The sequence below is a fragment of the Babylonia areolata genome, chromosome 20, assembly GCF_041734735.1.
Source record: "Babylonia areolata isolate BAREFJ2019XMU chromosome 20, ASM4173473v1, whole genome shotgun sequence".
In the NCBI taxonomy this organism is placed as follows: Eukaryota; Metazoa; Mollusca; class Gastropoda; order Neogastropoda; family Buccinidae; genus Babylonia; species Babylonia areolata.
In genome coordinates this window covers 55,896,528-55,909,923 of record NC_134895.1, presented here as the reverse complement: position 1 = coordinate 55,909,923, position 13,396 = coordinate 55,896,528, and the positions used below count along the sequence as shown (strand labels likewise).

The window sequence follows — 13,396 nt, the reverse complement described above, 5'->3', positions numbered from 1 at the left end:
TACAATTTTTCTTTTTATATCAAAGCAGAGTGACGTGAGTGTGTGTGTGTGTGTATGTGTGTCACTCTGTGTGTGTGTGTGTTTGTGTGCTTGCGTGTTTATGTGTTGAGAATGCATGAGTGTGTGTACTTGTTTGCCAGACATTTTTTCCGGTGGAGAGAGAGGATGAAATGATCTTGCTTGCTATCAACTCCTGTGATTAATATATAATTGTGAAATGTACAGAAACTGTGGATGTTACCTCACTTTTCACAGAATCCACAAGACAAAACCAACACGTTTTATGGGATTGTCAGAGTAATGTCCCGTTACGGAAGTAAAAGATCAATGGCGGCAACAGACCCGGCGTGACTGATAAATCGCCATTAAACAAAGCTTTTGAGAAAAGAATCCGGTATGTCTGCTACTATTTTAATTCGTTTGATGTCAGGGAAAGGATTTCTGTACACCTTGAAGATTGGAAATCTGATTTAAATGTGTAGATCAATAGCCACTATGGAGTGTGGAAAGAATTAGAATGGAGCAGAAATCGAAATCTTTTGGAAGTTTGAATCCAAGGAGCACATGACATCGCAGTGTATTCGTGAATAACAGTTTATAGTAAGGACTGAAGACAAGAATAGGATCAGCTAAGCCATGCTGTTCAAACAGTGTTGTTGTTTTTTTCAATAGCCGATGTCAGTGAAAGTGAATGAACATTGAACTGGGAGGAAAGCTAAACCATTAGATGCGAAGAGGATTTCCTTCGAGTGTGATGTATGTTGACAATTGGAAAACTTTCCGTCTTGTTTCATATGAAACTGAGGATAGCAAAGCTTAAACAACTCACACTTCCACGAAGAAAATATGTATCTTTCCTATGAGCATCAGCATTTTCTTTCCGAAAGTTTTCCTTGTCAAGAAAAGGCTGAGGTCCTAAATTTGTTTTTCTCTAGTGTTTTCACAGTGGAAGATGTCACCAATGTTCCTTCTTTTGAGTCAGAATGCAAGGCTTCAACAGATTATGTTGAAGTTTCAGAAAAGATTATTAGTGACAAACTTTCACAGTTAAAGGTAAATAAATCCACTGGTCCTGATGGAATGCACCCTTATTTGCTAAAAGAATTACATAATAGTTTAGCTATTCCCTTAAAGATTCTGTTTGTTAAGACTGTATCACATGGTAAGATCCCACAGGCATGGAAAGTAGCTCAAGTAAAACCAATATTTAAGAAAGGTAACAAACAAGACCCTGGAAACTATCGACCACTAAGTTTGACATCGGTTGTATGCAAAGTTTTTGAAGGTTTCATACGTGATACTTTGAATAAACATTTGATTGATAATGACTTATTGTCTGATTATCAGTTTGGCTTTACCAGTGGTAGATCCTGTGTGACTCAGTTGTTGAATACTGTACATGACTGGATGCAGTCACTTGAAAACAATAAACCAATGGATGTAATTTATCTGGACTTACAGAAGGCGTTCGATAAAGTTCCACATAATAGGTTAATTGCTAAATTGCAAGGGTACGGTATTTGTGGTAAATTGTTGGAATGGATAAAAGACTTCTTAGATGAGAGAACACAGTACGTATCAGTAGGGACTGAGTCATCGTGTCCTGTTAAGGTGAGTAGTGGTGTTCCCCAAGGCAGTGTCTTGGGGCCCACACTCTTTGTATATTATATAAATGACATACTAGACTGTTTTGTGAACATCTTTGCAGACGATACAAAGATCTATGAGGAAGTAGATTCTGATGTTGGTAGATTGAAATTACAAGTTAGTATTGATAATTTAGTACACTGGACTGATAGATGGCAAATTAAATTTAATAACAATAAATGTAAAGTTTTACACGTAGGCAGAAATAATCCACATTATAAGTATTATATGAATGGTACGGACTTGCAGGAGACTTCATCGGAGAGAGATCTTGGAGTCATTGTTGACTCTGGTCTCTCTTTTGATGTTCATGTTAATGAAACCATTAAAAAAGCCAATAGATTGACCAGAATGCTAGTTGGAAACATAAAGTGTAAAAGTAAAGACATAATGGTGCCATTATTTAAGTCATTAGTCAGGCCAGTCTTAGAATATGGGAATGTTGTTTGGAATACGGGTTTAGTGAAACATACAGACAGTATTGAAAATGTTCAACGAAGATTCACTAAAAGAATCATTGGCTTTGCTGATATGGACTATGAAAGTAGGTTGCAAGCACTTAAGTTACCTAGTTTAGAATATAGAAGACTGCGTGGTGATTTAATAGAGATGTATAAAATGACACATGGATTATATGAAAGCAGAACCATAAACTCTTTGTTTACATTGAATGAGAACAGTACCACAAGAGGCCATTCCTACAAACTATTAAAAGTGTCAGTTAAAACTTCCAGATTTGCACATTTCTTTACTAACAGAGTAACAAATGTTTGGAACAATTTGTCACAAGATGTTGTTTCCGCAGGAACAGTGAATACATTTAAAAATTATCTTGATATTCATTTGAAAAATTTTAAATACAAAACTCATTTACATATTTATTGATTTTTCAAGCATTGCGCACTCAATGTTGAAAAATGCATCAGACATATGTGGGGACTCTCTTTTTCTTCCCCACATCAAGCGGGCAAAAGGCCTCGTCAGGCCTGTACGCCTTGATATGATATGATATGATATGATATGAAACAAAAAGTGACAATGGTTTCAAAAATTTAATAACTGCAATTTAGTTTCTTATGATTCCGTGGCTGAGGAAACCGATCAGACGAGATTACTGGATTTTTTTTCTTCTGCTGGCCGGATCTTTTGTTATTTGTCTGTTGCCTACCTTCACAATCATAGTTAGACTGAAGACAGTAATAAATTTCGACCACAACTTATAATTCAAGGAGCACATCAAACGTTTGCAGAATAGCATACCTGGAACTAGTGGAAGTAGAACTCAGAGAATATTGTGAATTTATAAGCACTGTTTGCCCCTAGATCAGTAGATGCAACCAAAACTCTTGTTTGCTCTCTTGTTCACTCCAGGTTTGATTGTGGCAAAGCTCACCTCTCCTCACTGGCACTCCAAAGTACTTATTTCACGAGCTCTCTTAGGTTCAGAACAATGCAGCGAGGCAAATTTTTAAATTCTCCAAATGTGAACATAGTGCATTTCTTGTGAAATATGCATTGGCGCCCCATTCAGTCTTAGATATTGTGCAAACTCTTTTCATTCTGCTTCTCATTTCTCAGTAACACTCCCTTGAATATTTCTCTGATATCTTTGTCCATACAACCCATCTCGAAATCTCCATTTTTCTACTGATACTGATAATCTGATTCTTTAATGATAATAATGATAATAGTAATTTACTTATTTGGTGCAAACTCATATAACGGGCTTTTACAGTTTTAGCGTCTCATATGAAATAAAGCATCAATAGATAATACTGCATTATATCCCACAACTGCACATGGGGAAATAGAATTTTTTAAATGAAAAACAAAATCTTAATATATATTATTACATATTATAATATACCTTTGTCAGTTTGTTTTCCGTTTATCACAACAAAATCCTTGTGTCAACACAGTCTTTTTCTTTGAGGTCCAGCCATTTGGAATAGCCTTCCATATAACATTTGACACTCCACTTCCACTGTAGCCTCTTTCAAAGCTCCTCTGTGTGTGCATGTGTCTGTGTGTATGTGCACATATAACACTGTGTGCGTTCATGAGCAAATAAGTTGTGTGAGTTGTTTCATGATTTGTGTTTGAGGTTTCTGATAATTGATTCATGTTATTATTTTGTTGTTAAGTCAGCCAGGTCTGATGGGTTTTTGTTGTTTTTGTTGTTTGTCTCTTTACTTTTTTTTTTTTTTTTTGCATATTATTTGTGAAACATTTTGAGCTGTATTTGAGAAAAGGTTGAACAAGTGCTCATAAATGACTACTTCTAAATTAATATATACTGATTTAAACTTAAGAGTTGGCAAAGCATTAGTTGATAAGTTTTAGTGGATGGAATTGATGATTACTGTAAAACAACCAATAAGAGATGAGTTTTTTCAGATGAACATCCTTTGAAAAATCTGGATCTGAGGCTGTTTTGACCCAGCCAACAATTTTAGAAATGCATGCTGCATCATCATCCACAACATTTACTCTCACTGTTTCAGTGGCATTACCCCAAGACTGCAAACAAAACTGGAGAATTTTTAAATCTAATAGGCTGTGTGGGGATAACAATGCCTGAAACCACATGGACAATGGAGCAAAAAATTAATATAAGAAAAGAAAAGAAAAGGCATGTACAATGTACTTAAAAAAAGTTGTTGTGTCTTTTTATTCTAACATTGTGCATATTCCAAGACTGTCTGACCTTGAAATGTAAAATGGAATCGATCATTCAAATCAGGTGACAGAAACTTCATTTGTCTTTTTATTCTAACATTGTACATATTGCAAGACTGTCTTGCCTTAAAATGTAAAATGGAATGGATCATATCAAAATCAGGTCTCAGAAACTTCATTTGTCTTTTTCTTCTAACAGAGGCATTGTGCACATTTCAAGACTGTCAGACCTTAAAATGTAAAATGGAATGGATCATATCAAAATCAGGTGACAGTAACTTCATTTGCCTTGTTCCATTAAATAGCATATATTGTGCTGTATTTTGTGTATTGTGCTTTCTTGATTTAATCAACTGACATGACCTATTTTAATTTTTCTCTCTCGCCTATATTTCAAATTATATGCATATGTGTGGGGATGTTTGAGTGAATGTTTTTTTTTTTTTTTTTTTAGTGCTATTGTAAAGCGCATAGAGCTTCAAGAATATGCGCTATAGCAAGAAGTCTGTTGTTTGTTTTGTCTGTTGATTCCAGTCACAGGATGGCGTCCATCTTGGGAGGAGGGTTGCCCCCGCTGTCGGTGCAGGACATGTTGGAGAACTCTGCCAGACTTGTGGACAAGTTTCTTCAGGATGACCGCAGTTACCTGGACCTGTCAGAGCAGCTTCAGATCCCCTCACATTGTAAGCAGCATCATTCATGGTCACTCTCAAATCTTGTTTTTTCTTCACTTATTATATTGCATTTTACGCATTTTATTATGATTCCCCCCCTGTCCTTGCGATGAAGGTTATATTAGTCCAGAAAACACATGTCACCAAATTCCACAGAAGATCATCACTATCACAAAAAAAGGGGGAGGGGGTGCGTCCAATTTTTCCTTTTTAATATTTACGTATGTTGTTATATTTCTAAATGCCTAGGGCTTATTTTCAAGATTAGGAGTAAATGCTCATAATGATAATAATAATAATAATAATGTTATATCATAATGCCAAGATTAAAAAAAAAATAAGAAGATTTTTGTGCGTAAATGAAAGCTGAAAATGCATTCACTTTAGCAAATACTTGAAATGCAACTAAAACCAAACCCAGTCTTTTATTCTTGACAAGGTGCATAACTGAAACCATGTAATCATAATCTGACTTTCCATACAAATTTAGTCTTTTAATTTTAGTAAACAAAATATGCATCGTATGTGTAATCTGACTTTCATTGTAGAGACCTTTATTTTCAGCAAACAGAATACATGCATATAATCTTACTGCCAATGTATAGTTCTTCATTATCAGCAAACAAAATATGTATCATATATAATGTGATGGTCATTATGTGAAGATGTTGACCTGTTCATGTTTTGTTTTCAGCTCAGCCAACAGTGAGTGGACTCCATGATTTTGACTACCCCAGCCTGCTGGAGGCGGGGGTGGGCCTCGATGCCCTGCCAGAGCTGTCTTCCATAAAGCGTCTTCCCCTGCCGCCAGAGCTCACCGAGCAGTTTGACCGTATCCATTCCTTGTTGATACATAATGTTACAGATGTCAAATGATGTTGGAATTGTTCACATGTAGCTGCTTTTTAACCTCTTGACAGCTGCTGTTGAGTACACTTGTCAGTGAAGGGCTGTCACCCTGAATGGACTATGACTGGTAGACATGGCAGGGGTAGACACACGTCAGTGAAGGGCTGTCACCCTGAATGGACTATGACTGGTAGACATGGCAGGGGTAGACACATGTCAGTGAAGGGCTGTCACCCTGAATGGACTATGACTGGTAGACATGGCAGGAGTAGACACATGTCAGTGAAGGGCTGTCACCCTGAATGGACTATGACTGATAGACATGGCAGGAGTAGACACATGTCAGTGAAGGGCTGTCACCCTGAATGGACTATGACTGGTAGACATGGCAGGAGTAGACACATGTCAGTGAAGGGCTGTCACCCTGAATGGACTATGACTGGTAGACATGGCAGGGGTAGACACTTGTCAGTGAAGGGCTGTCACCCTGAATGGACTATGACTGGTAGACATGGCAGGAGTAGACACATGTCAGTGAAGGGCTGTCACCCTGAATGGACTATGACTGGTAGACATGGCAGGGGTAGACACTTGTCAGTGAAGGGCTGTCACCCTGAATGGACCATGACTGGTAGACATGGCAGGAGTAGACACGTCAGTGAAGGGCTGTCACCCTGAATGGACTATGACTGGTAGACATGGCAGGAGTAGACACATGTCAGTGAAGGTCTGTCACCCTGAATGGACTATGACTGGTAGACATGGCAGGAGTAGACACATGTCAGTGAAGGGCTGTCACCCTGAATGGACTATGACTGGTAGACATGGCAGGAGTAGACACATGTCAGTGAAGGGCTGTCACCCTGAATGGACTATGACTGGTAGACATGGCAGGAGTAGACACGTCAGTGAAGGGCTGTCACCCTGAATGGACCATGACTGGCAGACATGGCAGGAGTAGACACGTCAGTGAAGGGCTGTCACCCTGAATGGACCATGACTGGTAGACATGGCAGGAGTAGACACGTCAGTGAAGGGCTGTCACCCTGAATGGACTATGACTGGTAGACATGGCAGGGGTAGACACATGTCAGTGAAGGGCTGTCACCCTGAATGGACTATGACTGGTAGACATGGCAGGAGTAGACACTTGTCATTGAATGGCTGTCACCCTGAATGGACTATGACTGGTAGACATGGCAGGGGTAGACACATGTCAGTGAAGGTCTGTCACCCTGAATGGACTATGACTGGTAGACATGGCAGGGGTAGACACATGTCAGTGAAGGGCTGTCACCCTGAATGGACTATGACTGGTAGACATGGCAGGGGTAGACACATGTCAGTGAAGGGCTGTCACCCCAAATGCAGTGTGGCTGCCTGCATGGCAGGGATAAATGGTCAAATATAAAAGCTCACTCATGTATGTGGGAGTCACATCCCATGAAAGAAGAAGTGAAGGGTTGTCACCTCACTAATTTACTAACTGAGCTTATGAAGGGTGTTATTTTTTCCTCTCAGAATTGCATCTCTTTTGTTAGTAAAATCAAGAACACCTTTCATACATACACAAAAATTGTAACTTGAATTGCCTTTGATGCTTTTGCCACACTGATGTCTTTTCTCCCAGGTTGAGCAGTCAAGGGGGTAAAGTACAGCACACTGCACTCCAGCCATCCTATTTTTCCATGAATCGCTTGTTTTTTACCACATGGCATGGCATAGTATAATGTTCATATATATCAGCATGTGTGAATGTGTTAAGTATCAGCTTACCAATGAATACCTTACCTTTTGTTGTCTGTCTTTTGTAGTTTTGTTCTTGACGTGACCCTTGTTTTCTGTGTACTTGTTTGTTTGTTGTTTGGAAAAAAAAAAGGTAATGAACTTTTTCAGTGTTAAAAAATAAACCCAAACAAACAAAAGTGCCACTGGTTAGTTTCCTGACTGATGACCAGGCATGCAGTGCAACTGTATGATGGGGCTGTTTCCGGAAATACAACGTGCCTTCCTCACCATCGACAGCGACATTTTTGTGTGGAAATATGAAGATGGGTAAGCAGTTAGATAAGATTTGAGAGGTTATTTATTGTCACTGGAGAGGACAGATAATAATCTGGCCTTGGATTATTTTTATGTAGATTGTAAATTTATATTGGGTGTCTGGTCATAAGTGTTGACAAAGGATGTGTTGCACCTCCATGAGACATACGTCACAATACCTACTTGATAAACTGGTTGTGAAATTATAAACATCTTCTGATGCTTATGTCACACCTCACATTAAAAAACACACACCCAGAACAGAAAAAAACAAAACACACACAGACACACACACACACACAGACAAACAAACACAGACACACACACACATATAATGCAGATAAAGCCAAAATGAAACCACACAACAGTGCTGCGTACAGATCTAACAATAACAAAAAACATGCACTATGTTCATTTTTACTATTGACCAGCCCAGTTTTAGTGGCCACATAGACGGCTGAGTTTCTGCATGGCAGTATCAAAGGAACATGAATCATAGCTGTTGCAATAGACTGCTGTTGGCCTGATTACATTTAGGGTGGTTCAAGTGTGGATTGGAAAACTGTTTTGTTTGTGTGAAGGGTGATTGTCAGTGTGTGTGTTGCACTGTTTGCTAGTTTGACTGTGTCGTCGTCATGTTGTTGACAGAAGTGACCTGGCCTACTTTGATGGACTGAATGAAGCCATCCTGAGTGTTTGTGTGAAGGGTGATTGTCAGTGTGTGTGTTGCACTGTTTGCTAGTTTGACTGTGTCGTCGTCATGTTGTTGACAGAAGTGACCTGGCCTACATTGATGGACTGAATGAAGCCATCCTGAGTGTTTGTGTGAAGGGTGATTGTCAGTGTGTGTGTTGCACTGTTTGCTAGTTTGACTGTGTCGTCGTCATGTTGTTGACAGAAGTGACCTGGCCTACTTTGATGGACTGAATGAAGCCATCCTGAGTGTTGCCCTGGTCAAGCCCAAACCTGGTAACTGGTGAATTTAGTAGTATTATTTTAGTTTTATCATTCTTATTTTGTGCGTTCATTCTGTTTTGGGGGGAGTGCACTCTTAGTATGTTCATGTTTTCATAATTCACCAAACATTGATGTGGATTATGGAATATTTAATATATGTTTTTCATCTTTTCAATGTGTAGACACATGTAGGGGTTATGACAGTAGACAGTCTGCAGATACGTTGATCTGGGGGATAGGAAAATCCTCCATGCTTCACCCAGCAGGCACCAATGCAGGGATTAAACCCAGGATCCTCAGATTGTCATTTTAATGCTTTAACTATTCAGCTGATTGTCATTTTAATGCTTTAACTATTCAGCTGATTGTCATTTTAATGCTTTAACTATTCAGCTGTTTGTCATTTTAATGCTTTAACTATTCAGCTGTTTGTCATTTTAATGCTTTAACTATTCAGCTGATTGTCATTTTAATGCTTTAACTATTCAGCTGATTGTCATTTTAATGCTTTAACTATTCAGCTGATTGTAATTTTAATGCTTTAACTATTCAGCTGATTGTCATTTTAATGCTTTAACTATTCAGCTGATTGTCATTTTAATGCTTTAACTATTCAGCTGATTGTCATTTTAAGCTTTAACTATTCAGCTGATTGTCATTTTAATGCTTTAACTATTCAGTTGTTGCGCCTGTGAAAAAACAGTCCTGAAATGATAATCATGTGTATGGGAAAACATGTTTTGGAAAAAAGATGGTTGAGAAAAGATATTTTAAAAAAATCAGATGCAGGGCAGTTTTATGTTGTTTGGTGACTTTTGAGTTAGTCATAGTAGTAATTTAAAAGAAAATCTGTGGTGTTGTGTGAAATAGTGATACAATTATCAGTCTTTCATATTCTCTATTGGTTTTTCCTGACCAGATTTCAACATAGATTAGAAGTGAGTGTGCTTTGTTGAGGCAAAACATGTCAGTAAGTGTGTCAGTGTATATATTGCTTTGTCTGCATGTTTTAGTCTTGGTTGAATAAACCAAGGTTCCATTTTCTGCATGCACTTAGCACATGTAACAGAACCAGTGGCAACGAAAGGATTGTCCCTGACAGAATTCTGGAGGAAAGAAAATCAGTTTTAATAGCAGAACAAAAAATACTGTTGCTGCACTGTGGTGACACGCTCTCCCAAGGGAGAGCAGCCTGAAATTCACAGAGAAATACGTTATGAGGAAAAAAAAGTAATGCGACACAGTGTTACGCCACAAATTCAGAACCAGATGTGGTTTTGTGTGCATCCTGTGGAGCTGCTTGTGGGTGTGTGTGTTGTAGGCATCTTTCAGCCCCACATCCAGAACGTGCTGTGTGTGTTGTAGGCATCTTTCAGCCCCACATCCAGAACGTGTTGTATGTGTGTTGTAGGCATCTTTCAGCCCCACATTCAGAACGTGCTGTGTGTGTTGTAGGCATCTTTCAGCCCCACATTCAGAACGTGCTGTGTGTGTTGTAGGCATCTTTCAGCCCCACATTCAGAACGTGTTGTATGTGTGTTGTAGGCATCTTTCAGCCCCACATTCAGAATGTGCTGTGTGTTTTGTAGGCATCTTTCAGCCCCACATTCAGAACGTGTTGTATGTGTGTTGTAGGCATCTTTCAGCCCCACATCCAGAACGTGCTGTGTGTGTTGTAGGCATCTTTCAGCCCCACATCCAGAACGTGTTGTATGTGTGTTGTAGGCATCTTCAGCCCCACATTCAGAACGTGCTGTGTGTGTTGGAGGCATCTTTCAGCCCCACATCCAGAACGTGCTGTGTGTGTTATAGGCATCTTTCAGCCCCACATCCAGAACGTGTTGTATGTGTGTTGTAGGCATCTTTCAGCCCCACATTCAGAACGTGCTGTGTGTGTTGTAGTCATCTTTCAGCCCCACATTCAGAATGTGCTGTGTGTGTTGTAGGCATCTTTCAGCCCCACATTCAGAACGTGCTGTGTGTGTTGTAGGCATCTTTCAGCCCCACATTCAGAACGTGCTGTGTGTGTGTTGTAGGCATCTTTCAGCCCCACATTCAGAACGTGCTGTGTGTGTTGTAGGCATCTTTCAACCCCACATTCAGAACATGCTGTGTATGTGTTGCAGTCATCTTTCAGCCCCACATTCAGAACGTGCTGTGTGTGTTGTAGGCATCTTTCAGCCCCACAATCAGAACGTGCTGTGTGTGTGTTGTAGGCATCTTTCAGCCTCACATTCAGAACATGCTGTATGTGTGTTGTAGGCATCTTTCAGCCCCACATTCAGAACGTGCTGTGTGTGTTGTAGGCATCTTTCAGCCCCACATTCAGAACGTGCTGTGTGTGTTGTAGGCATTTTTCAGCCCCACATCCAGAACGTGCTGTGTGTGTTGTAGGCATCTTTCAGCCCCACATTCAGAACGTGCTGTGTGTGTGTTGTAGGCATCTTTCAGCCCCACATTCAGAACGTGCTGTGTGTGTTGTAGGCATCTTTCAGCCCCACATTCAGAACGTGCTGTGTGTGTTGTAGGCATCTTTCAGCCCCACATTCAGAACGTGCTGTGTGTGTTGTAGGCATCTTTCAGCCCCACATTCAGAATGTGCTGTGTGTGTTGTAGGCATCTTTCAGCCCCACATTCAGAACGTGCTGGGTGTGTTGGAGGCATCTTTCAGCCCCACATTCAGAACGTGCTGTGTGTGTTGTAGGCATCTTTCAGCCCCACATTCAGAACGTGCTGTGTATGTGTTGCAGTCATCTTTCAGCCCCACATTCAGAACGTGCTGTGTGTGTTGTAGGCATCTTTCAGCCCCACATTCAGAACGTGCTGTGTATGTGTTGCAGTCATCTTTCAGCCCCACATTCAGAACCTGCTGTGTGTGTGTTGTAGGCATCTTTCAGCCCCACAATCAGAACGTGTTGTATGTGTGTTGTAGGCATCTTTCAGCCTCACATTCAGAACGTGCTGTGTGTGTTGTAGGCATCTTTCAGCCCCACATTCAGAACGTGCTGTGTGTGTTGGAGGCATCTTTCAGCCCCACATTCAGAACGTGCTGTGTGTGTTGTAGGCATCTTTCAGCCCCACATTCAGAACGTGCTGTGTGTGTTGTAGGCATTTTTCAGCCCCACATCCAGAACGTGCTGTGTGTGTTGTAGGCATCTTTCAGCCCCACATTCAGAACGTGCTGTATGTGTTGTAGGCATCTTTCAACCCCACATTCAGAACGTGCTGTGTGTGTTGTAGGCATCTTTCAGCCCCACATTCAGAACGTGCTGTGTGTGTTGTAGGCATCTTTCAGCCCCACATTCAGAACGTGCTGTGTGTGTTGTAGGCATCTTTCAACCCCACATTCAGAATGTGCTGTGTGTGTTGTAGGCATCTTTCAGCCCCACATTCAGAACGTGCTGTGTGTGTTGTAGGCATCTTTCAGCCCCACATTCAGAACGTGCTGTGTATGTGTTGCAGTCATCTTTCAGCCCCACATTCAGAACGTGCTGTGTGTGTTGTAGGCATCTTTCAGCCCCACATTCAGAACGTGCTGTGTATGTGTTGCAGTCATCTTTCAGCCCCACATTCAGAACGTGCTGTGTGTGTTGTAGGCATCTTTCAGCCCCACATTCAGAACGTGCTGTGTATGTGTTGCAGTCATCTTTCAGCCCCACATTCAGAATGTGCTGTGTGTGTGTTGTAGGCATCTTCAGCCCCACATTCAGAACGTGCTGTGTGTGTGTTGTAGGCATCTTTCAGCCCCACAATCAGAACGTGTTGTATGTGTGTTTTAGGCATCTTTCAGCCTCACATTCAGAACGTGCTGTGTGTGTTGTAGGCATCTTTCAGCCCCACATTCAGAACGTGCTGTGTGTGTGTTGTAGGCATCTTCAGCCCCACATTCAGAACATGCTGTATGTGTGTTGTAGGCATCTTTCAGCCCCACATTCAGAACATGCTGTATGTGTGTTGTAGGCATCTTTCAGCCCCACATTCAGAACCTGCTGTGTGTGGCCACACCTGTGGACATTGTGCTGCTTGGGGTCAGCTTCTCCAAACTTCATGATGGTAAGCTTTATGTTTTCATGGTTTTTCAAAGGGTTATTTTATTTTATTTTATTTTTTTATATTTACATTTCCTTTAAAGTAATATGTTATGCATATTTGTATTTCCCTGCATATTTGTTTGAGGGACTTGGGGTGGCCTGTTGTCTATATCATTGTGTTGAGGGTTGAGTTGACTGGAGGTTTGTATGTGTACTGTAGAAAGTGTGCTTATTTTTGTTTGTATATATCTTGTCTTTTCATTTTTTGAGGGAAGGGTTGGGGGCTTTGTAGAATAATATATATTGTATTTTTTTGTTTGGAAATGTATGCATCTGGATTTATTATTTGCAACATACTTGTTCAAGTCCCTTCAGAATGGGTTGATGGTCCTGAATAAACATGATTTCTCCCTGTCTGTCTGTCTCTGTTCACGGCGATAACTTGTGTTTCACCATGTCCATATAATTGTCCCTCTTCTCCCTGACCCCCCACACACCACCCTGACCCCCACACAC

The 13,396-nt window shown here is 40.5% G+C and overlaps 1 protein-coding gene across 2 annotated transcripts in view; it reads left to right on the top strand.

The window, feature by feature from the left end:
• Nucleotides 1–299: 299 nt before the first annotated feature.
• LOC143294748 (nuclear pore complex protein Nup155-like) overlaps nt 300–13,396 on the top strand; it is a 105,406-nt gene continuing 92,309 nt past the window's right edge. Inside the window, exons 1-6 of one of the 2 annotated variants that reach the window (XM_076606211.1) lie at nt 300–394; nt 4,861–5,009; nt 5,695–5,832; nt 7,808–7,904; nt 8,791–8,861; nt 12,810–12,902. In XM_076606211.1, coding sequence (XP_076462326.1) covers nt 4,868–5,009; nt 5,695–5,832; nt 7,808–7,904; nt 8,791–8,861; nt 12,810–12,902 — 541 coding nt within the window. In that variant the 5' untranslated portion in view covers nt 300–394; nt 4,861–4,867. Of the gene's footprint in view, nt 395–4,850; nt 5,010–5,694; nt 5,833–7,807; nt 7,905–8,790; nt 8,862–12,809; nt 12,903–13,396 lie in introns of both variants that reach the window. The other variant, XM_076606212.1, reaches the window with a different exon arrangement.